Consider the following 27,166-nt stretch of genomic DNA (forward strand, 5'->3'; position numbering starts at 1 on the left):
CACAGTCCAACTCTCACATCCATACATGACCACAGGAAAAACCATAGCCTTGACTAGACGGACCTTTGTTGACAAAGTAATGTCTCTGCTTTTGAATATGCTATCTAGGTTGGTCATAACTTTCCTTCCAAGGAGTAAGCGTCTTTTAATTTCATGGCTGCAGTCACCATCTGCAGTGATTTTGGAGCCCCCCAAAATAAAGTCTGACACTGTTTCCACTGTTTCCCCATCTATTTCCCATGAAGTGATGGGACTGGATGCCATGATCTTCGTTTTCTGAATGTTGAGCTTTAAGCCAACTTTTTCATTCTCCACTTTCACTTTCATCAAGAGGCTTTTTAGTTCCTCTTCACTTTCTGCCATAAGGGTGGTGTCATCTGCTTATCTGAGGTTATTGATATTTCTCCCGGCAATCTTGATTCCAGCTTGTGCTTCTTCCAATCCAGCGTTTCTCATGATGTACTCTGCGTATAAGTTAAATAAGCAGGGTGACAATATACAGCCTTGACATACTCCTTTTCCTATTTGGAACCAGTCTGTTGTTCCATGTCCAGTTCTAACTGTTGCTTCCTGACCTGCATACGGATTTCTCAAGAGGCAGGTCAGGTGGTCTGGTATTCCCTTCTCTTTCAGAATTTCCCACAGTTTGTTGTGATCCACATAGTCAAAGGCTTTGGCATAGTCAATAAAGCAGACATAGATGTTTTTCTGGAACTCTCTTGCTTTTTCCATGATCCAGAGGATGTTGGCAATTTGATCTCTGGTTCCTCTGCCTTTTCTAAAACCAGCTTGAACATCAGGAAGTTCCCAGTTCACGTATTGCTGAAGCATGGCTTGGAGAATTTTGAGTATTACTTTACTAGCATTTGAGATGAGTGCAATTGTGTGGTAGTTTGAGCATTCTTTGGCATTGCCTTTCTTTGGGATTGGAATGAAAACTGACCTTTTCCAGTCATAAAATACATGCAATTAAACACCATCTTAAGAAAAATTTCTGTAGGACTATTTTCACTTTAGAAGGACTTAACTTTGTGGTCGTCATATCCAGTGGGGTGGCTGTGGGAAGGAGCAAAGTATGCTAGACCCCAGTTGAAGACCTGTGTTCAAATCCTGACTTTGCCTCTTATGAGCTCCATGAGCATATTATTCAACCTCTTGGAGTTCATTTTTCCATTTGAAAAATGGAAGTCATCATAACTACTCACCAAATTGTGGCACATACAAGTAACATTCTATAGTGAAGTTTGTCCTGTATTTCCGTTCCTGCCTCCTCTGGACCAACACTCTCCAGATGCAGGAGTATTTGCCTTCTGCAGAACGATTTGTGGGGATCATTGCAAGGGTCTGGAGGAAGCTCCTCTCGTTTTTCCAACTGGTTCCTTTCCAGGGTTGGTTTGCCCATTGCTCAGATGGCTCAGTCCCTTCATGCACTGGTTGGAGAGATGGGAGTCAACAGCACCCAAGGGGGCAGACGATGTCACCTGGAGAGTGAGAAGATAAAAAGGGTCTGTAACAAAGCACCAGTTGCTTAGGGTGCAGAGGAGGGTCCCAGGTCAGCCAGGAGGGAGCTGGGCATGGGAGTGCAGGAAGAGCCAAAGTCAAAAGCAGAGGCAGAGGAACTAGTCAGTTGCACTGGACACCCCAGAGATATCCCTGAGGATGGGTTCCTCTGCTGACCTTCAGGTGCCTGACCGGGAATGTTTCTTTTCTTTGCGGATAGAGACAGGAGCGGTGGAAGAAGAGCACCACAGCCCCAGGGAAACCGTGGAGAAACTTGAAGATGCAGGAGAGCAAGGTAAGCCCCACTCGCTGTGTGCAACTGACTGGGTGCAAAATCCTCCAAATAGCTCTCCTTTCCTCTGCTCTTGCAACAGCTTAAGGGAACACAGAAGTGACCAGTACTATCAGTTTCAGTGAAATGAGGAAAAAAATCGGGACTCAGAGCGCTAATGCTTTTTTCAGCCATGGAGAAGCTAGGGTTTGAATCCAGCTCTTCTGAACCTTAGACCTGAGCCGTTTGCACTGAACCAGCCACCAGTCTCTCGGGAGTTTCCCGAGCATTTACTAAAGCATCAATGCAGCATTTCCTGCAGATATCTTGGCTACCAGAAGGCGATGATATAGGACGCCATGCTGTCTCTCTCAGTGGGAAAGTATCCAAGCAAATGTTCATTTTAATGACCTCGTGGCTAGTCCCTTCATGATTTCTAGCCTTTGCTCCTGCTTCTGTGCTTGATGCCCTTCGCCCTGGTCACTTCTGCCAGACAAGTGGGGCGTGCTTTCCTCCTGGTGAGAAGAGACCGGCGGGGTGCAGGGGGAGTGTCACCCCAGAAGGTGCTGGGAGCCCCACCAGCACACAGGCGCGCTCCCGCTGTGCTGGCGCTGAGCACATTGTGTTGGTAGCGCCCAGGCAGGGAGAGCCCGCGTTTTCCAAAGGGAGCTTTCTTGTACTGTGGGTTGTGGCAGTTTGGATTATGTTGGACATAGAAAGCTCATGAGACTTTGGAGGGATTTTTATCACACTCAGAAAGACATTCTTTTGGATTTTAAGTATTCCCAAATTAACCCTAGGGGTAAGGTCCTCCAATCTGTTGAATTGTCAGTTCCATTGTCTTCTAGGGCCATTCCCCTCCTTGCTCATGTGAAAATGAAGGCTTTAAAAATTTTTTTGTTTATTTTTAATTGAAGGATGGTTGCTATACAATATTGTATTCGTTTCTGCCAAACATCAACATGAATCAGCTATCAGATCAGATCAGATCAGTCGCTCAGTCGTGTCCGACTCTGTGCGACCCCGTGAATCGCAGCTCGCCAGGCCTCCCTGTCTATCACCAACTCCCGGAGTTCACTGAGACTCACGTCCATCAAGTCAGTGATGCCATCCAGCCATCTCATCCTCTGTCGTCCCCTTCTCCTCTTGCCCCCAATCCCTCCCAGCATCAAAGTCTACCTATGTCCCCTCCCTCTTGAACCTCCCTCCCCATCCCACCCCTCTAGGTTGTCACAGATCCCTGCTTTGAGTTCCCTGAGTCACACAGCAAATCCTATTGGTAATTTATTTTATGTATGGTAATGTATATGTTTCCATGTTACTTTCTAAATACACCCCACCCTCTCCTTCCAGTAGACCCCAGCACCCACCGTGTCCATAAGTCTGTTCTCTATGTCTGTGTCTCCATTGCTGCCCTGGAAATAGGTTCATCAATACCATGTTTCCAGATGCCATATATATGCGTTAATGTATAGTATTTGTTTTTTTCTTTCTGACTTACTTCACTCTGTATAATAGAGTGAAGCGTTCATCCACCTCATTAGAACTGACTCAAATGCGTTCCTTTTTATGGCTGAGTAATATTCCACTGTATATATGTACCACAGCTTCTTAATCCATTCATCTGTCAATAGACATCTAGCTTGCTTCCATGTAAGCTATTATAAATAGTACTGCAACGAACATTGGCGTACATGTGTCTTTTTCAATTTTGGTTTATTCAGGGTATATGCCTAGTAGTGGGATTAAAATTAAGACTTTTAAAGGAACTTTCATCTAAGAGTTTAGAGTCTTTTAAAAAAATTATTGAAGTATCATTGATTTACAATGTTGCATTAAGAGTTCAGGGTTTTATTTATTTATTTTTTGCATTTTTTGGGGGGGTTCTTTTTATTTATTTTTTAAAATTAATTTATTTATTTTAATTGGAGCCTAATTACTTTACAATATTGTGGTGTTTTTTGCCATTCACTGACATGAATCAGTCACAGGTTCCCCCCATCCCAAACACCCCTCCCGCCTACCTCCCTATCCCATCCCTCTAGGTTGTTCCAGGGCACCGGTTTTGAGTGCCCTGTTTTCATGCATCAGAGTTCAGGGTTTTAAAACAATTTTATCTTGTGTTGTGAAGTGCTGGAAATAACATGGACCATCAGAAGTTCTGGTGCCGGAACTGTGCTGATTAGTTGTGAGGACAACCTGTTTTCCTCTCTGACTGTTGTTTTTCCTATGACTTCCTACCCTTCACAAGTTACTGGACAAAAAGTCACTGAAATACATAAGGTGTGAAAATAATGACCCAATAGCAGAAGCTGACATTTGTTGTGTGGTTACTATGTGTTAAACATAACTCTAAGCACCTTTCAAGTGTTAAGCCATTTAGTCCTCACAGCTGTCACTGAAGGAAACTGAGGCACAGCCCAAGGGCAGACAGCTAAGGGAAGCACCAGGATTTGACCTTGGCAGGTCAGGTTTGGAACTTGTGCTGTTCACTGTGATGTTTTTAACACAAGCGAAGGAGGATGAAAATGAGTATATTTAGGGTGAAAATGACACCAATGTTGTTTTTTTAAAAAAGCCAAAACCTTATCATTTTTGCTCACATGTTTCTATCACTCATCTCAAAAAAGAGACTAGTGGTGATGTTATCTCCTCCAGGAAATTGTGGGCTGGACTAACAGTCCCATGCTGGCCTCCCCCCACCTCCTGAACTTCCCTCTGTCTATGAATCCTGTTCAGTGATCATTTGTTCACTTGTGGGTTGGTGCACCTAGACAGTGAGCCACTGGAAGGCTGGAAGATGAGCCAGAGTCTGGCAAGTAGCTCTGGAGCTTGAATGTTTGGCCTTTGGGTATTGGCATTTTCTCCCCTTCCTTTCTCCAGGCCACTCCTTCGAGCCAGCTGAATCTCCCGCCCGTCTTCCCAAGAGAGTCTTGTTAAGTGGTTCCCAGGGTCTATCTAGGTTTCAGGAAGGCAGGTCTGCAGTCCTTTAAGGGGCTGCTGACTTTAGATGAGTCATCTTCATGACACTTGGGGCTTTCCCACTTCCCCTTGTGTGGCAAGAAGCTGAAGGTGGTCAGTGAGGGGGTAGGGGACATGGGGGTGACGAAACTGACCCATTTTGTGGATGGGAACCAGGGCCACATAAGACACTTGGGGGATGTGCTTGGGGACAGGCTGGGGAGGTGGCTAAGGCTCCTCTTGTAGGGACAGAAACCTCGGGACCGTTCAAGGGCACAGTTCTGTATTCTAGGTGGGAGATAGACCACAGGCAGGAAAGGAAGCCTGCCTGTGGTCTCTAACTAGCACTTGTCTCCTCTCTGCTTATTTATCTCTTTGAATTTGATTAAAAAAGGGAGAGGTTGAAAAAGTAAGAGTAAGTAGAAGGGCCAAAGGGTGGGAGTGTCTGGAAATTTCCACCCTGTGAGATAATGAAGACAGGCAACCTGGTGAGGGTGTTGGAGACTTGGGGAGAATTCAGACTGGTCCCCATTTAGACGTGTCCACCTTGCTGCAGCTGGCCTCAGTTTCTTAATGTGTGAAACGGGCACAGTCATGAAGGCTGAGATGCTTTCTGTAGGTGGAAAAGTCTGTCCCAGTGGTTGGACCTCGAGGAACAGGAGTTGAAAATGAGGATCTATTGACTCTTCTTTCAATTTAATTACTGAATTAACAACTTGTTTTTACCCTTTTCCAGTTCTTATTATTTCCAAAATGTGGTCCTGATTTCCAGCATACTTCAGCAGTTCAATTTTCTTTGTGAATCGCTTCAGTTGTCACACATTTTTGAGTCAATCCCATAACCGTTTGCTGAATGCAGGCTGCGTGTCGATGACAATGCTTCGCGGTTTGTAGGGATATCTTCAAAATCACAGGGAGGATAATTAAGTCAAGAGGCAACTCATTTGGAAAGTGGAAACCCAATAGCTTCCATTCTCTCAAATGCCCTTTGTTGGCATGAGAAGCATTTTTTTTAAAAAATTCAGTTGCCAAATGTGAAAGGGAATTTATCACAATGAAAAAAATACCTTTTGGTAACTTAAATACCTGACAAAAGCATCTCAGTATTAAATCGTTAATTCGTTAGTACTCCCACCTGCTGCCAACTATAACTGCTTTCTTTTATCATGATAATACAGACTGTCTGATTCTCTGGCAGAGTTTTTGGGCAGCAGTGAAATCAACATCTGGCAAAATCTGCTTGTAACTCTGAGATTTCAGTCTTCTTGTCAGTGTAGAGACTTTGTGCTTTCCCCACCCATGGAGGTTTTCATAATTTAAGATCATAATTTAGAATTGCCACCAGCCAAGTCTGCAGTCTGTTTCTTTTGGTACCATCTTGCCTTGCATGGCAAACATGCATAATAGTTTTTTAAAGTATCAGTAAATAAAGTGTCACATTACTGATGCTGTGGTAGCAGGACTTTTCTATTAGATCCTGTTATGTTGGAAGAATGGAATCTCCTTTGAGAAGAGGAGCCCAAGAATTTTTAGACTATGAGTATGAAGTTTTCTTTACCAATTAGTGGTTAAAGATGCACCATTTATCCTGATTCATGGAGGCTGGTTCAAGCACATCCTTGATTTAGAAGCTTGATGTGTTAATTTCCATATTTCTTCTGTCAGAACCAGAATATTCAAGTGCTCATTCAACAAGTATTTATTAACTGCCTACTCAGCACCAGGATTGCTCTAGGTATTTGGAATGTATCAGTGAATAAAACAGGCATAGCCCTCATGAAGCTTACATACAGTCTACAGATGGGTCATTGATATGGCTCATGATAATTTAATAAATTTTTTAAGTCATAAAAATGATTAAACATGAAAAATACAGGAATAATTTTGAAACCCATGTTTATATTACCAACTGACTTTTTTTTGTTTTATTCCTTTTAATTTTTTTATTTAATAATTTTTTTGGCTGCACCACGCAGCTTGTAGGATCCTAGCTTCCTGACCAGGGATTGAACCCAGGCCACCTCAGTGAAATTGCCAAGTCCTAACCATTCGACTTCCAGGGAATTCTTAATAACTGACTTTTAAAATGCTTTTCTTTTTCTCCCTCTAATTATGGGCAGAGTAAAAAATTTGGAGGACACATTAAAGAAGAAACTAAATTCCACCAAGGTTCCTGGGTAGGAGGATAAGCCTGAACTTGCTGCTTCTGGAAAACCAAGTAACCTGTAACTCCAGCATTACACTATAGACATTATTACAACTTTGGTGTGTTTCCTCTCTGTCTTTCTGAAGTGCATTTTTTACATGGTTGTGACCACATTGTATCTTAGATGGTTTGCTCTTTTTCCCTAAATATGGTTTATCTTTACTCTTACTGTGCTTTTCTGTGACATTTTCTCCAAAACATCAGCATCCTTATCATTAGAGGCCACACCCAGGACACAAAGTGTGTGTGTGTGTGTGGGGGGGGGGTGGCTAGCTGTGTATATCTGTGTGGGTGTGTGTTTGCTGGTGATAAGGGACGTATTTGCTGTCCTGTTGAAAGTGAATCACTAAGCTGGAACAAAGTCCTGGATGAATTTAGCTAGCGGTGAACAACAGATGGGGGAGAATCTCTCTATTAAAAGTCATTCCAACAAGTAGTTGGATCCAGTCTGATGTCAGAAATCTCCGTTGGAGCTGCCTGTCTGTTCTCTTTGGTTCCAGGGTTCTTGGTGCTCTTGATGATTCTGTTGCCAGGGTTGCCCCTGAGAGGAGCTACCTTCTCCGGGGATTTCAGAACCACAGTAGGAAAGATCTTCTAACTGAATCTAATGCCATAATTCCATTCTGTGTCATTGGAGGGCTTGAAAGTAGATACGTGGGTAGAATGCTTAGCCTGGAGCCTGGCACGCGGTGGCTGTTAGATCCCAAAGGCCACTCTGTTAGACCCCGAAGAAACCACGCTCCCTTCCCCACACGCAGGTGCAGGCGCTGCCGACTCTGCCCTCAACAGCTATCCATCTGGGACCTACAGCTGTGCAAGCTGTAACCTTGGCTGCTCTGTATTTACAATAACCCCTATTCCTCAGAGCCTCCTCGAGCACCTTTGATGTGCAAATTTTGCTGGCCTATTGAAGATTACTCACCAAATTTCTTTGTTATGCCCCGCCTCATAACCAATAACTGATATTATTGTACTTCTAGATACTTAAGTTTTCTAGTTATAGAAAGGAAAAAGTCATATGTCGTAAGATGGTGCAATTTTCAACTAGTACATGAATTATCCTTTTGGCTGCTTTCTAACGCCAGAGCTATAACGTGCTATTTTTTTTTTTAACTTTTTATTTTGTAATGGGATGTAGCTAATTAACAATGTTGTGATGGTTTCAGGTGAACAGTGAAGGGACTCAGCCACACATATACCTATATCCATTCTCACCCATGTAACAGCGTACTATTAAAATTGTTTATACTCCCAAAACTTCTGTAAGTGATAATACCAGTGTCAGGCCACATGAAAAAGAGGAGTTCTTACTGAGGCAAAACTTTAATTTGTATCATGGCTGTGAGCTTAGGTGCTTTTTTTGACTTCAGACCAAAAGGTTACACTCTGATTTGGGGGCAGATTTTTCCCTCAGCCCTTGGCAAAGGTGTAAACTATGTCTGCTCCTGGTAAATTGAAAATTTGGTCAAAATAGTGAAGAGGGGAGGGTTTAAAATGGATCTTCATTCACCAAACCCTCTTTTTTTTTTTTTTGGCAATATTTAGTTATTTATTTGGCTGTGCTAGGTCTTGGTTGAGGTACACAGGATCTTTGATCTTCATTGCAGCATGCAGAATCTTTAGCTGTGGCATGCGGGATCTAATTTCCTGACCAGGGATCGAACACAGGACCCTCTGCATTGGGAGCATGAAGTTTTAGCTACTGGACCACCAGGGAAGTCCCTCAAACCCTCTTCTCATTCCTAATTTCATTTCCCAGAGCCCCTCTTGCAGTTGGATGGGGCCATATGACTAATTTCGGCTAGTGGAATGTAGGAAGAAGGAATATGTGTTTCTTTCTGCCTCTTACAGTGTGTGTGGGGGGCAGTCATTGAGGAGATGTGACTGCTGGTTGACCTGTGAGCTGGATTTAGCCAACTGGAGGCTCCCCACCTCCTCCTCTGCCCTTGGACACTTGCATCCCCTATTTTCAGAAGCTTCTCCAAGGATACAGCTTTAAGATAGAATGTAGTATTGAGACTGTCTGGATGACAGTGTGACTGAACCCAGTTAAGTCCTCTATATAAACTTTTAAGATTTGGCGTGTGTGTGTGTGAAGATTTACTCATGTTGTGGCTGCCCAAGACAAGCCTGGTAAGAAAGTTCTCTTGTTTATTAAAACTGCCACGCGGTAATCTGCAGTGGTCTGCCTCTTTCTTCAGGCTCTCCCTGCCTTCTGCATTTTGGGCTCTGTAACAAGCAAGAAATATACCTTTATTATGGTGTCTGGCCACTGAGAATTTGGATATTTGTTACAGAAATCAGCCATACAAACTGATACAGGATTTGGGTCATAAATATGTTTAATAAATATTAGTGTTTGATTTTTTTTTTCCTGTTGGTCCTCATGAAGCACAGAATGTCAAGAGTCCTCTCAAGGAAGTCTGAACTGAGAAGAGTCGATAGGGTATGTCTAAGAAAAGCCCTTGAGAGAAAGTCAGGAGTCAAGCAGGAAAGCCAGATACATTGCCAATGGCACACAGTAGGGTTTGCAAGGAAGACACGGCCTCGGGTCAGGAGCCAGATAGGAACGCTGTGATGGCAGCAGATTGGAAACAGACTAGGAGTATTTGGGATAAATGCTGCAAACTGGCAGTGGTTCTCATCCCTGGCTTCTCCCTGGAATCATCTGGGGAGCTTTAAAAAATACCAATTCTTAGCCTTCCATCCCCATTGAAGACCAGTGAATCAGAATGTGTTTTGGTGAGCCCTGATGTCTCTGTGATCAGCTTGTGATCACACTGGTGATTCAGCATGCTGTTGTTGTTGAGACTCAGTGCTGTGAACAGGATTGAAGCATCTGTGCCTCACCTTTACTGAGCACTGGGTACTAGTGTGAGGCATGCTTGGATGACCCGAAGGGACTGAGTAATAGGATGGCGTGCTAGATGAAGGTCGGAGACAGTTGCAGCCAGAAGAAACCATGGCTCATACACACCATTCCCCAAGACATCTGTGACTTTTTTCCTGCAGAGATATGGAAGGTCAGCCTGAGGGACTGCCATGGTGCCTTTGAGTTCCATTCCCTATGCCCTTGGTGCTCTGATCAGGAGAATATCTCAGAGTTCTGGAGTCCAGAGGCCCCTTCCATGTTGTCCTCAGTCATGTTCATGCCATCTTGGGGAACAATGGAGCTTCATGTTTATGAGGCTGGCATGTGAAACAGCAGGGAGTTGTTAACAGTAGCCGCTGGGGATAACAAGGCATAATGATAGTGACTGCTAGTAAACTATTATGCCTTTGAGGGTGTGGGCAAGTTAATGGAAGTCAAATTTAAACTGAGCTTAAATACCTGCTATGATTTCTGGAAACCTTATTCAGTTCAGTGCCAGCTTATTAAAGTAGACCAAAGTTTTAGTCTAAAGAGGAGTACTGAAAGGCTGTGCTGTAGGCAGAGGAATCTCCAGCTCTAATCTGGCTTTTTTTCTTTGGGAAACACTGTACTTTTGGAGGTTTACTCAGTTGTGACCACTGTGCGCTGTGCGCTATTCATTTGTTCATTCATTCATTCAATAACTTCTAATGGTAATTTACAAGTCTGACATCGTGCAAGGTGCCAAACCAGTGAATAAACATGGTCCCTAACTTTCAAAGGGGCTTCCCAGGTGGCTCAGTGGTAAAGAACCCATCTGTCAATGCAGGAGAAACAGGAGACACAGGTTTGATCCCTGGGTCAGGTAGATCCCTTGGAGGAGGACATGGCAACCCACTCCAGTATTCTTGCCTGGAGAATCCCATGGACAGAGGAGCCTGGCGGGCTACAGAGTTGGACACGACTGAAGTGACTTAGCACACACTACTTTCAAAGGTCTTTTTGAAGGCACTTTCACTTGTAACTTGTGGATTTATAGGGCCCTGCAAGGGAGGCAGGTTGATACCCATTTTATAGGAGAAGAAAGTGAGAGGGCAATTAAACCACTTGCCTGAGGTCACATATGTGACAGCCCTGTATTGTCACCCAAGGCTTCTGACTCAGGTTCAAGGTCTCCCCAGGGAGAAGAGCCAATGGCTGCAGGAAGTTGGAGAGGAGAAAGGTGCTGGTCAAGGCTAGTGTTCCCTTCCAAACCTAGCAGGGAGAGGGTTCTGAAACAAAGCATGAATGTGAATTCAAGACTATTCTGTTTCACCACGGGGAAAAGTGTGTGAATCTAAAGGCAGATGAGGAAACAGAGGTGGCCCAGAGGGGTCTTCAGGAGTCATCAAGTGCCCCGAGGTTGCTTGGGCCAAGAAGCACAGTCAGATCCGTGGAGAGAAAGAGATCTCCTCACAGACTCATTGTGTCAAGGGCTTCTTGAGCTCAGGCTACCTTTCTCAAATTGCCTTTGGCATTCAGACCTTTCTTAAGGGGTAGAATATGATCCCTGCAGGTTTTCGGATTCCTGGGAGAACTACTTGATGGTCACGAGTATCCATTCCCCATTTTCTCCAAATTCTTTCTTATTGCCTTTGTATTAGACAAAGAAACACAACCAGCAGGATTTATCTGTCTTTCTATCTCTCTACCTATCTATCTATCTCTGCAGAGAGAGAATGGTTTATTTTAAGGAGTTGGCTCATGTGATTATAGAACCTTGGCAAGTCCAAAATTTGCAAGGTAGGGTGACAGACTGGAGACCTAGGGAAGAGTTGCAGTTTGAGTGCAAAGACTGTCTGTTGGTAGAATTCCTTCTTTCTAGGGGGAGGTCAGTCTTTTCTGTAGTAAGATCTTCAACTGATTGGACAAGGCTCATCTACATTATAGAAGGTAATCAGCTTTCCACAAAGTTGACTGACTTAAATATTGATCTCACCCTCCTCCCCCGCAAATATTCACAAATATTCTGTGAAACATCCAGAATATTTGACCACTGAGTTGGGTACCATGGTCTGGCCAAACTGACATCAAATTAGCCATCACAGTCCTCTTGCCCATCACATGTACACTCTACTTGTCAAAGTGTGCATGGAAAACGAAACATCCAAATGCCCACTCTGTTCTCTGCAACTGACAGGAAGTCCCCTAGATATGAATGGGTTCTGTTCCGAGAGCACGTTTTTAAGTCCAATTTGTTCGTAAGTCCAGTTTGTTTGTAAGTTCAACAAAGTTAGCCTAGGTACCCAACCAACACAATTGGCTACATAGTTCAGTTCAGCTCAGTCACTCAGTCGTGTCCAACTCTTTGCGACCCCATGAACCACAGCACACCAGGCCTCCCTGTCCATCACCAACTCCCAGAGTTTACCCAAACTCATGTCCATTGAGTCACTGATGCCATCCAGCTATCTCATCCTTGTCATCCCCTTCTCCTCCTGGCCTCAATCCCTCTCAGCATCAGGGTCTTTTCCAATGAGTCAACTCTTCGCATGAGGTGGCCAAAGTATTGGAGTTTCAGCTTCAGCATCAGTCCTTCCAATGAACACCCAGGACTGATCTCCTGTAGGATGGACTGGTTGGATCTCCTTGCAGTCCAAGGGACTCTCAAGCGTCTTCAACAACACCACAGTTCAAAAGCATCAATTTTTCAGTGCTCAGCTTTCTTCACAGTCCAACTCTCACATCCATATATGACCACTGGAAAAATCATAGCCTTGACTAGATGGACCTTTGTTTGCAAAGTAATGTCTCTGCTTTTGAATATGCTATCTAGGTTGGTCATAACTTTTCTTCCAAGGAGTAAGCATCTTTTAATTTCATGGCTGCAATCACCATCTACAGTGATTTTGGAGCCCCCAAAAATAAAGTCAGCCACTGTTTCCCCATCTATTTCCTATGAAGTGATGGGACCAGATGCCAAGATCTTAGTTTTCTGAATGTTGAGCTTTAAGTCAACTTTTTCACTCTCCTCTTTCACTTTCATCAAGAGGCTTTTTAGTTCCTCTTCACTTTCTGCCATAAGGGTGGTGTCATCTGCTTATCTGAGGTTATTGATATTTCTCCCAGCAATCTTGATTCCAGCTTGTGCTTCCTCCAGCCCAGCGTTTCTCATGATGTACTCCGCATAGAAGTTAAATAAGCAGGGTGACAATATACAGCCTTGATGTACTCCTTTTCCTATTTGGAACCAGTCTGTTGTTCCATGTCCAGTTCTAACTGTTGCTTCCTGACCTGCATACAGATTTCTCAAGAGGCAGGTCAGGTGGTCTGGTATTCCCATCTCTTTCAGAATTTTCCACAGTGTATTGTGATCCACACAGTCAAAGGCTTTGGCATAGTCAATAAAGCAGACATAGATGTTTTTCTGGAACTCTTTTGCTTTTTCGATGATCCAGTGGATGTTGGCAATTTGATCTCTGGTTCCTCTGCCTTTTCTAAAACCAGCTTGAACATCTGGAAGATCACGGTTCATGTATTGCTGAAGCCTGGCTTGGAGAATTTTGAGCATTACTTTACTAGCATGTGAGATGAGTGCAATTGTGCGGTAGTTTGAGCATTCTTTGGTATTGCCTTTCTTTGGGATTGGAATGAAAACTGACCTTTTCCAGTCCTGTGGCCACTGCTGAGTTTTCCAAATTGGCTGGCATATTGAGTGCAGCACTTTCACAGCATCATCTTCCAAGATTTGAAATACCTCAACCGGAATTCCATCACCTCCACTAGCTTTGTTTGTAGTGATGCTTTCTAAGGCCCACTTGACTTCACATTCCAGGATGTCTGGCTCTAGGTGAGTGATCACACCATCATGATTATCTTGGTCATGAAGATCTTTTTTGTACAGTTCTTCTGTGTATTCTTGCCACCTCTTCTTAATATCTTCTGCTTCTGTTAGGTCCATACCATTTCTGTCCTTTATTGAGGCCATCTTTGCATGAAATGTTCCCTTGGTATCTCTAATTTTCTTGAAGAGATCTCTAGTCTTTCCCATTCTGTTGTTTTCCTCTATTTCTTTGCACTGATTGCTGTACTGTAATAGGTTTATAATACTTTTCATACAAATAATACATAAAAAAACACAAAAACAAAGAAAAGGTTTTAAATCTTACAGTACAGTAGTACAGTACAACAGCTGGCATACAGGGGCTGGCATTGAGTGAACAGGCAAGAAGAGTTATTGGCTGGAGAGGGAGAGGAGGTGGGAGAAAGTAGAGCTGAAATACTGTCAGACTAGGAGACAGAGGGCAAGCTGCAATTTCACTCATTCCTGATTCTGATGGAACACATGTTCACATCTTTGAAAGTCTGCAACTTGAAGGTTAATATGTAGGGGACTTACTGGAGTTAGAATCTTCTTTATAAAAAGCAAATCTGATTTGAGCAATGTAGCAGATTCTGTCAAGGCCCTGTCTCTGTCCCGCGCTCTCACCACTCTCAGCTGCTACACTGGCATTTCTTTGCCTGGGAGCTTCATCTGGCCACTGGATCTGCCTCTGCTGTCTTTTCAACAGGTCAAGAACACAGTCTGACTTCTGTTTCCATGGGTTCTGCATCTGTGGATTTGGCTAATAGCATATCAAAAATATTTGAAAAATATTCCAGAAAGTTCCTAAAAAGGAGAACTTGAATTTGCCATGCTCATGCAACTATTTATATAGCATTCATATTGTATTATCATAAGTAATGGGGCTTCCCTGGTGGCTTAGATGGTAAAAAATCACTTGTAATGTGGGTGACCCAGGGCTCAATCCCTGGGTGGGGAAGACCTAGAGAAGGGAATGACTACCCACTCCACTATTCTTGCCTGGAGAATTCCTATTATTAGTAGTATTATAAGTAATCTAGCGGAGAAGGCAATGGCACCCCACTCTAGTACTCTTGCCTGGAAAATCCCATGGACGGCGGAGCCTGGTAGGCTGCAGTCCATGGGGTTGCTAAGAGTCAGACATGACTGAGCGACTTCCCTTTCACTTTTCACTTTCACACATTGGAGAAGGAAATGGCAACCCACTCCAGGGTTCTTGCCTGGAGCATCCCAGGGACGGGGGAGCCTGGTGGGCTGCTGTCTCTGGGGTCGCACAGAGTCAGACATGACTGAAGTGACTTAGCAGCAGCAGAAGCAAGTAATCTAGAGATGATTTAAAGTCTATGGGAGGATGTATGCAAGGTATAATCAAACACTATACATTTTATGTGACCCTTGAGCATCTAAGGATGCTGAAGCATCTGAAAGCGGGGTCCTGGAACCAATCTCCTGCAGACACCTGGGAACTGGTGCCTTCTGAGAGCCACCCTGAACTTTCCCTCTCCTGGTTGACAGTTGAGGCCCGTGTCTCACCCTGACTCCTGGTGCCCTGTGGAAGATGAAGCTGCTGTTGCCCACAGGACTAGCTTGTCCTTACTGCTACTTTCCCTTCTCTGTAAAACTTCCCCACTCCCTTCCTGAGAGTGCTCATCTCCTATAAAAGCATCTTACAAAGTGCAGATTCGATCTCTGGGTTGGGAAGATTCCCCTGGAGAAGGGCATGGCAACCCACTCCAGTATCCTTGCCTGGAGAATCCCATGGACAGAGGAGCCTGGCAGGCTACAGTCCATGGAGTCACAAAGAGTTGGACTTGACTGAAGCAGCTTAGCACATGCATGTACATAATGTTCCAAAGTACCTGGCTTCTAGACTCATCAAGAAACAAAGGGAGAAAAATCAAATCAATAAAATTAGAAATGAAAATGGAGAGATCACAACAGACAACACAGAAATACAAAGGATCATAAGAGACTACTATCAACAATTATATGCCAATAAAATGGACAACGTGGAAGAAATGGACAAATTCTTAGAAAAGTACAACTTTCCAAAACTCGATCAGGAAGAAATAGAAAATCTTAACAGACCCATCACAAGCACGGAAATTGAAACTGTAATCAAAAATCTTCCAGCAAACAAAAGCCCAGGTCCAGACGGTTTCACAGCTGAATTCTACCAAAAATTTAGAGAAGAGCTAACACCTATCCTGCTCAAACTCTTCCAGAAAATTGCAGAGGAGGGTAAACTTCCAAACTCATTCTATGAGGCCACCATCACCCTAATACCAAAACCTGACAAAGATCCCACAAAAAAGAAAACTACAGGCCAATATCACTGATGAACATAGATGCAAAAATCCTTAACAAAATTCTAGCAATCAGAATCCAACAACACATTAAAAAGATCATACACCATGACCAAGTGGGCTTTATCCCAGGGATGCAAGGATTCTTCAATATCCGCAAATCAATCAATGTAATACACCACATTAACAAATTGAAAAATAAAAACCATATGATTATCTCAATAGATGCAGAGAAAGCCTTTGACAAAATTCAACATCCATTTATGATAAAAACTCTCCAGAAAGCAGGAATAGAAGGAACATACCTCAACATAATAAAAGCTATATATGACAAACCCACAGCAAACATTATCCTCAATGGTGAAAAATTGAAAGCATTTCCTCTAAAGTCAGGAACAAGACAAGGGTACCCACTTTCACCATTACTATTCAACATAGTTTTGGAAGTTTTGGCCACAGCAATCAGAGCAGAAAAAGAAATAAAAGGAATCCAAATTGGAAAAGAAGAAGTAAAGCTCTCACTGTTTGCAGATGACATGATCCTCTACATAGAAAACCCTAAAGACTCCACCAGAAAATTACTAGAACTAATCAATGACTATAGTAAAGTTGCAGGATATAAAATCAACACACAGAAATCCCTTGCATTCCTATACACTAATAATGAGAAAACAGAAAGAGAAATTAAGGAAACAATTCCATTCACCATTGCAATGGAAAGAATAAAATACTTAGGAATATATCTACCTAAAGAAACTAAAGACCTATATATAGAAAACTATAAAACACTGGTAAAAGAAATCAAAGAGGACACTAACAGATGGAGAAATATACCATGTTCATGGATTGGAAGAATCGATATAGTGAAAATGAGTATACTACCCAAAGCAATCTATAGATTCAATGCAATCCCTATCAAGCTACCAACAGCATTCTTCACAGAGCTAGAACAAATAATTTCACAATTTGTATGGAAATACAAAAAACCTCGAATAGCCAAAGCGATCTTGAGAAAGAAGAATGGAACTGGAGGAATCAACCTACCTGACTTCAGACTCTACTACAAAGCCACAGTTATCAAGACAGTATGGTACTGGCACAAAGACAGAAATATAGATCAATGGAACAAAATAGAAAGCCCAGAGATAAATCCACGCACACATGGACACCTTATCTTTGACAAAGGAGGCAAGAATATACAATGGATTAAAGACAATCTCTTTAACAAGTGGTGCTGGGAAATCTGGTCAACCACTTGTAAAAGAATGAAACTAGAACACTTTCTAACACCATACACAAAAATAAACTCAAAATGGATTAAAGATCTCAACGTAAGACCAGAAACTATAAAACTCCTAGAGGAGAACATAGGCAAAACACTCTCTGACATACATCATAGCAGGATCCTCTATGACCCACCTCCCAGAATATTGGAAATAAAAGCAAAAATAAACAAATGGGACCTAATTAACCTTAAAAGCTTCTGCACATCAAAGGAAACTATTAGCAAGGTGAAAAGACAGCCTTCAGAATGGGAGAAGATAATAGCTAATGAAGCAACTGACAAACAACTAATCTTGAGAATATACAAGCAACTCCTACAGCTCAACTCCAGAAAAATAAATGACCCAATCAAAAAATGGGCCAAAGAACTAAATAGACATTTCTCCAAAGAAGACATACAGATGGCTAACAAACACATGAAAAGATGCTCAACATCACTCATTATCAGAGAAATGCAAATCAAAACCACTATGAGGTACCATTTCACACCAGTCAGAATGGCTGTGATCCAAAAGTCTACAAGCAATAAATGCTGAAGAGGGTGTGGATAAAAGGGAACCCTCTTCCACTGTTGGTGGGAATGCAAACTAGTACAGCCACTATGGAGAACAGTGTGGAGATTCCTTAAAAAACTGGAAATAGAACTGCCTTATGATCCAGCAATCCCACTGCTGGGCATACACACTGAGGAAACCAGAAGGGAAAGAGACACGTGTACCCCAATGTTCATTGCAGCACTGTTTATAATAGCCAGAACATGGAAGCAACCTAGATGTCCATCAGCAGATGAATGGCTAAGAAAGCTGTGGTACATATACACAATGGAGTATTACTCAGCCATTAAAAAGAATACATTTGAATCAGTTCTAATGAGGTGGATGAAACTGGAGCCCATTATACAGAGTGAAGTAAGCCAGAAAGAAAAACACCAATACAGTATACTAATGCATATATATGGAATTTAGAAAGATGGTAACAATAACCCTGTGTACGAGACAGCAAAAGAGACACTGATGTATAGAACAGTCTTATGGACTCTGTGAGAGAGGGAGAGGGTGGGAAGATTTGGGAGAATGGCATTGAAACATGTAAAATATCATGTATGAAACAAGTTGCCAGTCCAGGTTCGATGCACGATACTGGATGCTTGGGGCTGGTGCACTGGGATGACCCAGAGGGATGGAATGGGGAGGGAGGAGGGAGGAGGGTTCAGGATGGGGAACACATGTATACCTGTGGCGGATTCATTTTGATATTTGGCAAAACTAATACAATTATGTAAAGTTTAAAAATAAAATAAAATTAAAAAAACAAAAACAAAAACAAAAACAAAGTACCTGGCTTCTGACATCCTCATTGAATAGCTGAATTGATAATTTATGTTGCACTTAATAATAAATATTCTTATAATTTAAACCACCCAAGTCAGGGCTTTTCCCTACTACTTGAAGTTGGCAGAAAACATATTAAATGAAAATTAGGACAATATCTAACATCAAGAAATGTCTCGATGTCAAGTATTATTTGAAACGTCATCATATAAGCTTATTTGATTATTATAACAATCCTTGCAGAATGTTCGCAGGCTTCCCAGTTGTTGTTGCTAGTGGTAAAAATCCCACCTGCCAATGCAGGTATATGTAAGACCTGGGTTGGGAAAATCCCCTGGAGGAGAGTGCAGCCACCTACTCCAGTATCCTTGCCTGGAGAATACCCTGGACAGAGGAGCCTGGCGGGCTACAGTCCATAAGGTCACAAAGAGTTGGACATGACTGAAGTGAGTTGGTGCACACACACACACACACACACACACACACACACACACACTGCCCTGCTGCTTGAGGAAGTGATCTGGACTGGAACCAGATACTTGAGAGTCATTAACAGAGCTATCAAAGTGAAGAGGATTGCTCCCTGGAGAGAGAAGAGAGCGAGAAGAGGTTCTTGCCTAAGAGCTTCCCTGGTCAATGACAGCAGTGAAGGAACTGGCCAAGAAAGCTGCAGGGAAAACCAGGAGCAAGTTGTACTCTGGATGCCCAGGGAACAAAAGACATCCTACACATTGCCACCATGGTTCACAGAGTTAAACACGCCAGGAGGCTGAGAAGATGAAGGCCACATGTCCACTAAATGCAGTGATGCCTGAGTGACAAAAGTGCTGTGGAACAGGGAGGGGAATGGGGGGTGGTGGTGGGTGGGAGAGTGCCAGAGCATTTCCTGAGGGTTCTTGCTGAGCCAGGCCCTATCCAAGCTCCAGACTCCAGCTCTCAGGAAGCCTGTGGGTATCTGCTGCTCAGCTGAGAGATGGAGGCTTAGAACCATTGCTTGCTTCATTGCTTAAAGGATGACTGATGCTCCAGAGCCTTGGGCCCATGGTGAATGAGCCCCGGGTCTGTTCTTCTTGCCTCTGGGTATGGCTTATCTCAAGAACTCTATGCAGAAAATACACACAAAAGGGGCCTAGAGTCCTAGTGATGATGATGATGTTTAAAATAACATGACATGTATTGATGGGAATTCCCCAGTGGTCCAGTGGTTAGGACTCCATGTCTTCACTGCCAAAGATGTCGATTCAATCCTGGCTGGGGAATTAAGATCCTGCAAGCCACATGGCTTGGCCAAATTGAAAGAAGAAAACACAACCATATATTGAGAGTTTACTATGAGTCAGGTTGAGGGCAAGTCTTTAATAGAAATTATCTCAGTATAACTCACGTATCCCCTGTAAGATAGTTACTACGTCTCCATTTTACAGAAGATAAAAGTTGAGACTCATAGAGGCTAAGCTACTTGCTCAAGGTCACACAGCTAGCAAACAGAGAAGCTTTTTGTTCTGTTATAAATGTTGTTAACACGTTTATCATGGCTCTTAAGCTCATCACAGAGGAAGCTAGAGGGTGAATGAAGAGAGGGAATGACTAAGAATGACTCCTCTGCCCCCATCATGTCACCTCCTGGCTGTGCAGCATTGTGTGTTACATCCGTGTCCACTGCTTAACTGATCACATGTTTCAGCCTACTCTGTGCCAGGCACTGTGCTTGGGCTGAGACAGAAGACCTACCCTGCTACCGGCAGCTCATATCCTCTTGGGGTGACCAGCTTGCACACAAGCAGTGTGAGTGCAGTGCAGTGGTTCCAGGATAGAGACATGGTGTGGGGCCCAGGGGAGGCTTAAAGTGGAGTGTCCTCTTCCCTCCAGAAGAGGCAGGCAGGAAATCCTTTCTGGAGGACCTGGGACATCAGTGGAGACTTCAAGGATGAGGAGAAGGTCTCTAGGCAAACCAGGTGGACTGAGGGGGAAGAATAGTCCAGGTCTGATAATCCGGGTTACAAAAAAGAAATTCGAGGCTCTCATTTGGTCTCTGCTGCTCCACTGCAGAGTGTCTCCAGTTCTCCAAATCTCCTAACTGCAAAAGGCTATCAGAAAATTCTCCCTAAATCCTTAGAGCCAAAAAGAAAGAATTTACTCTAATTTTCTCCTGATATTATGGGGAAAGCATTGATCTGGGAGTTGCTCAGCTAGTATTTTTTGGAACATGGAAGGATTTTTTTGAGACACTGAAGGCAGGTGTAAGAAAAGTCATTTTCACAAATGCACTGCTGCTGCTGCTAGGTTGCTTCAGTCATGTCAGACTCTGTGCGACCCCATAGACGGCAGCCCGCCAGGCTCCCCTGTCCCTGGGATTCTCCAGGCAAGAACACTGGAGTGGGTTGCCATTTCCTTCTCCAATGCATGAAAGTGAAAAGTGAAAGTGAAGTCGTTCAGTTGTATCTGACTCTTCGCGACCCCATGGACTGCAGCCCACCAGGCTCCTCCGTCCATGGGATTTTCCAGGCAAGAGTACTGGAGTGGGGTGCCAGTGCCTTCTCCGTCACAAATGCACTAATGGTATGGGAACTTAGAAAAAACGTTGACAAATAGATGGAGGCCATCTCTATCACAAAGAAAAACTGTCTCATTGTGCAAATAAAATTCTGTAATCTCCATCAGGGGCTTCTCTGGTGGCTCACTGGTAAAGAATCCACCTGCAATGCAGGAGACTCAGGGTTCAATTCCTGGGTAGGGAAAGTCCCCTGGAACAGAAAATGGCAACCCACTCCAGTATTCTTGCCTGGGAAGTCCCATGGTTAGAGGAGCCTGGCAGGTTACTGTCCAGGGGGTTGCAAAGAGTTGGACACGACTTAACAACTAAACCATCACCACTACCAATCTGCATCAGGCCTTCAAGGCATCTTTCTGGGAAATTTTTCTGACCCTCAGGTGTGCAGGTACTTTGCTTTTTATTCTGTTTATTTAGATAGTCATTGCCTTCCCTGGGCCTAATTAATACGAGAAACAAGAATAGGCTCTAGGGAAGCAATAAGGTGGAAGCAAACTGAAGCAGAAAAGGGTGTTAGGAGAGCTGGAGAGGAGTTGGCTTCCATAAACGTAGACTTTCTGAGACCGCTGTTTTGTTCTGAGCCCCAGACTGTTTGGGACTTTCTCTTCCTATAAAGTCCTCAAAGGCAGGGACCATTTCCTGGTTAGCAGCAATGCCTATCACATAGTTGGCACTCGGTAATGTTACTGTCATTACACTCTTTCTCTGTTTATTTATTTTTTCTTCTCTACATCTCTCCTTGAAGGGACTGTGTTTGATGGATTAGCTAGAATTCAAGATGGCAAGCAACAGAAACTCCCATCTGCTAGCTCACTCACAAAGAGGGAATGTAGTGTAAGGTACTAGAGCATCTCATAGAATTTGCGAGGAGATGCTTTTTAGATTCAGGCTGAAACTGGGCCTGGAATTTCCTGTAACTTTCTCTTCACCTCTCACAATTCCTACTCCAAGCAAAGATACTCATTAGTCTTATCTGGATTGTACCAATTTCAGCCAGAAGAGCAGGGCTACAGTTCAGAAACTTCATTGCCTATGGCATTTCTGTGATGGTGTGACTGCAACAGGGTTCTCCCCTCCAATTTAGAGTAGTTGTCAAACAGCTGAGGATGTCCATGAGGGCTGTAAACAATGCTTTTATTGAGGTAATTTGGTTTTATAATTCTTGGGCGACTGGAGAATTCCAAATGAAGTGCTGGGGAGTTGTCTTCTCTTTGGTATGACAAAAAGTTATTTTCTTAGAAAACTGACTTTTTGATAACACATGCTACATATAGTCTCATCTTTTTCTAGCTGTTTAGAAACCAATGAACACTAGTTTAACAGTGTTAGCTGTTAAGAGTGTTAGCTGTTAACACTCTTTCTCTTACATGGAAACAGTTACCAGCCCCTACACAGGGAGTATCAAGGGACATGACATTAGCACCTGAGTCAGATGAGTTTCCTGCCAGATTTTTATTTTTCCATGTATAGTTGTTATATTTTGAAGGACATTATCTGATCCATGAGTTATGAACTGATTTAAGTACTAAATTCATCCTCTTTTACTTTCTTGGGATGAAACCAGATTCATGCATTATCTTGGGAGAAATTAATTTTAACCTAATTAATCTTGGTAATAACCGGATCAAACTCATGTATATTGTTTCTTTCCTTCCTTCTTTCATTCATCAAACATTTGTTGCTGTACCTTCCTTGTTAGAATCTAGTCCAGTAATTAAAAGCAGATCAGTGATTTATTTTATAAATCAAACTTATTTTTTAGTAAATAAGTCATTTTATAGCAAATATAATAGTATTTACTTATTTTATAATAAATATAATAGAACCAGAAGTTATCTAAGCCTAGACAGGTGAAAGATATTTATGATAATCTAGGAATCAGCAAACATTTTCTGTACAGGGACAGACAGCAAATATTTTGGGGTTTGTAGTCCATATAGTCTTGGGCACAACTATTCAACTCCACCTGTCGGTTTAAAAGCAGCCACACACAATATGTAAACAGATGAGTGTAGCTATGTTCCAATAAAACTTTATTTGTGGACACTGAAATTTGAATTTCATGTAGTTTTAATGTGTTACACGTTCTTCTTTTGAATGGGAAATTTTTGAATTTTTCAATCACTCAATCACTTTTTTAGCTTGAAGATTCTACAAAAACAGGTGACAGACTGGATCTGACCTGCAGGTCTGTTTGCTGACCTCTTGCTCAGTTGTGTCTGACTCTTTGTGACCCCATGGACTATACAGTCCATGGAATTCTCCAGACCAGAATACTGGAATGGGTAGCTGTTCCCTTCTCCAGAGGATCTTCCCAACCCAGCGACTGAACCCAGGTCTGCCTCGTTAGAGGTGGATTCTTTGCCAGCTGAGCCACCAGGGGAGCCCAAGAATACTGGAGTGGGTAGCCTCTCTTCTCCAGAGGATCTTTCTGACCAGGCTGTTTGAACCAGGGTGTCCTGCACTGCAGGTGGATTCTTTACCAGCTGAGCTACCAGCTGTATTTGTGGACACTGAACTTTGAATTTCATGTAGTTTTAATGTGTTACATGTTCTTCTTTTGAATGGGAAATTTTTGAATTTTTCAATCACTCAATCACTTTTTTAGCCTGAAGATTCTACAAAAACAGGTGAACAGACTGGATCTGACCTGCAGGTGTTTGCTGACCCCTGCTCTAACAATAAGGGCATAGGATTCACCCACCTACTTGGGTATCTTGGTGTAGTTTTCTTATTTCACAGGCATCCTTAAAGGAACATTCCTGAAAGAACAAAACAATGCTTCTGTTGATCTTGGTGTTGAACTCCTTCTTTTTTGGCTTATGGAATGTTAGTATTCGACTTCACTTGGTGTGGAGTAAGAGCCCCACACTGAGAAGGTTGCTTTTAAGTCTTTGCATTTGAAGCAGCACAGTCAGTGGTTCTGTAGGTGTGCAGTTTCTAAACCCAGGGAGAGAGAGAACAATTCTGGGGAGAAGCAATTTAAAACCAGTTCTAATTGTTCATGCAAGTTATTTTTACCAGTCTTAGGGGACAGATAAATGATCACATTGTTATTATTTTTATAGATTATATTTTAAAAAGCTTTTCTGCTAAGAGTGATTAAATACCAAGTTTTAATTTCACTCACTCAGGGAAAATTTTCCATCCCATTAGGATTTTTTTTCTTGATAACTTACCATAGGAGACTATAACTCAGGGTTTTCAGGAACCTCACTCCAGAACTTCCAGTGACACAGCAGAAGACATGTGATTTTGCTAAATGTTTGGGAAGGTGGGAGAAATACAGGGAAATGAGAATGATAAGAAACTTTTGGGGGTTACTATATTAAAATGCATTATATATAGTATATGCTATTATATGTAATATTATATATAATATACTATATATAATATAGTATGTAGTCATATATATTATATATAAATATTTTACAGATAAATTTTTTTCTCTATAAAATTAATGATAACAATAGCAAAAATATATTATTGCTATAAAGAAGAATTTTCTCCAGTGTCTACAATGAAACTTGGGAGTCACCTGGTAATTGCAAAAACTAAATGTCCACGGTATGCCTAAGTTTCACCCATTTCCTCTCACTTAATCCTCATTGTAAGATCAGGAAAGCAAGACTCAGGGAGGTCTAGTATCTTGCTCAAGGTCATATATTTGGTAAGCGGTGGAGCCAGATTTCAGACTCAGGTCTGTCTATCCCTAGAGCTTTCTTCATGCTTTCACACTGTAACCAGTCCCAGTCTCAAGGAGCGCTTCAGGGTTTGACACATGCTCTACTACCAAGCGAGGATGTGCCATTCTGTGTGACATGAGTTCTGTGATACGCATTGCCTTTTTGGCTCAATAAATCTTGCCAATGATCTCAGCAAACTATCAATGTGGTTCTAGGTCTTACCATAGAGAATTTATAATTGAAGTTCCAACTCTATTTGACATTTAAAAAACCCCTCATTTCTCTCAAAATATATGGTAAATTTAGGAAGATTCAGGTCCTGAGATATTAATCTGATTTCCATGGGGCTTGAGAGGTTTATGGTTCCCCTAAAATTGCATGTGGAATATTGAGAGAAGAGTTCTAATTTTAGTTCGATTCTGAAGACTTATGACCACTGTTCTCTAAACTCAGAAACAACTAGGGATATACCTGATTGACTCATTAATATTGACAAGTGCTTGGTAATTGTGTTAAATTCCATCACAACAAATGAGGTTGACTTAACTAATTCTTTAATAACCTGAGCATAACACTGTCATTCCATGTGTTACACTGGGTGGACTCCGCCAAGAGACTCAACTCTGGTCTCATTAATGTGAGCTCCCCAGCCCCTGACAAAGAACGCTACAACTGTAAATCCTTAGCAATGCTTGCTGATTGGAGGGAATGATGTCCCTCATATAAACCTTGCCTGGCTCAGTCATTTCAGGTACTGGAAGGATCAGTAATTGATTTGCTATTATAAAGTGAAGCTCCTCTATCCAGACAGGGCCACTTTTTAGCTGTAGGACCTTACTCCAGCTCCTGTCCACCTCAGTTTCCTCTTCTGTGACAAGAGGGGTTAGCCGTAGGGGTGGTTAAATCTCTACCACCTCCACAAGTTCCAGAAATCTCAATTTGGCAACACACTTTGCCAAGTCTATTTGACAAAACCAAATTGGAAAGAGCTCGGACAGTTCGTTTGGAATAGACTAGAACTTGCGCATCTTAGAACCTCTGCATGAAAGCGCTTAGCCACCAATATGGGTTATTTTGATAATTGTCTCCTGGCCCGGGAATGCCGAGAAGTAATCTTATCGGGGTCCCAGGCTAGTTCAGGGGACAGCTGCAGGGAGGAAGTGGGCGTGGCGATTTCCCCGACTTCCTTGTTTGGAGCAAACTTTGGCAGCATCTGACCGGCTTGGATGTTTGCTTTTCCATCTGTTGATGTGTTTTTTGGGAGCTCTCTTGCCTGCCAGAGAAAACATCCAAAAGAAGCACGACGCCAAATCTTAGCCATTCCCTTGAGTCCCCAAACCCCACCAGCCTCCAGAGAGGGGAAGGCGAAGCTGAGAAAGAAAACAGACGTGCCTGGAGCGCGCTGGCTTCCAGGGAGAAGGTGGCAAAGACAGGGACCTCGGTACCCACCCACCCACCAGCCCGCATCCACGCGCGCGGGTGCGCGTCGACTCCCTTTGTTCGCACTCCTCTCGTGGTAGCTGGAACCTGGCACTGGAGATGGGGCATTTGCGAGGCTCGCTGGCTCCGCCGTGCGCCTAGTGCGTTAGTCGACTTCGCGCTCGCGGTGCCAGCAGCCGGCGCGCTCCGCTCTCAGCGAGCGGCGGACCGGCGGGGACAGCGCGCCGCGCGCCCGGGTAGGGGACGCGGCTGAAAGCGGGGCGCCGGCGCCGGGGTGCGCGCCCCTCCGCTGGGGACCTCGGGACGCCGCCGGCTGAGCCATGACGGACGCCAGCAACAGGAAAGAGGGCTTCAAAAAATGCCGGAGCGCCACTTTCAGCATCGATGGCTACAGCTTCACCATCGGTGAGAACTTTCCGCCCTCTGCCCTACTTCTGGCTTTCCGGCGGGTGGCGAGGCTCCTTCCGAGCCAGGGAGGTCGGTGGTCGGAGTGGGGCTGGGTCGCGAGGCGCTCGCCAAGCGGGAGTCCCGGGGAGCGGCGACAGTGCCGGAAAGTCGCGTGTGTGGCTCGGCCGTCACCGGGGCTGTCCCCGCGGTGCCCCTCCCGCCGCTCTAAGCCGGCATCCCGCTTAAGCTGGTTTTTAGGGTCACACCTTTCTGAACGGCTCCATTTACTCGCTTCGATTTTAGTAACGCAAGCCGGGAGAGGAGGGATGGAGGCAGAGAGATGGAGAGGTACGGGGAGAGAGCGCGACACAAAGACGTGCACGACAGACAGTAAGACAGAGACACAGAAAGACGCACAGATAGGAGAGACCGAATGACAAGAGACATCCGCACAGATACATTAGTATACACACCTAGACACCAGTTAAGAAATATGAAGTCAGAGAGGCCGATAGAATGTCAAAGATGTGGAGAAAGAGATGATAGAA

The 27,166-nt window shown here is 43.4% G+C and overlaps 1 protein-coding gene across 3 annotated transcripts in view; it reads left to right on the forward strand.

Annotated features, from left to right (window-relative positions):
• Nucleotides 1-1,723: 1,723 nt before the first annotated feature.
• PDE1C (phosphodiesterase 1C) overlaps nt 1,724-27,166 on the forward strand; it is a 566,144-nt gene continuing 540,701 nt past the window's right edge. Inside the window, exon 1 of one of the 3 annotated variants that reach the window (XM_055590470.1) lies at nt 1,724-1,795. Coding sequence is in view for 2 of the 3 variants with exons in the window: in XM_055590471.1 (XP_055446446.1) it covers nt 26,552-26,636 (85 nt within the window). In the remaining variant the exon portion in view is untranslated. Of the gene's footprint in view, nt 1,796-26,129; nt 26,637-27,166 lie in introns of those variants that run through there. The other 2 variants (XM_055590471.1, XM_055590468.1) reach the window with 2 other exon arrangements.

Source organism: Bubalus kerabau, chromosome 8 (assembly GCF_029407905.1).
Source record: "Bubalus kerabau isolate K-KA32 ecotype Philippines breed swamp buffalo chromosome 8, PCC_UOA_SB_1v2, whole genome shotgun sequence".
Taxonomy (NCBI): Eukaryota; Metazoa; Chordata; class Mammalia; order Artiodactyla; family Bovidae; genus Bubalus; species Bubalus kerabau.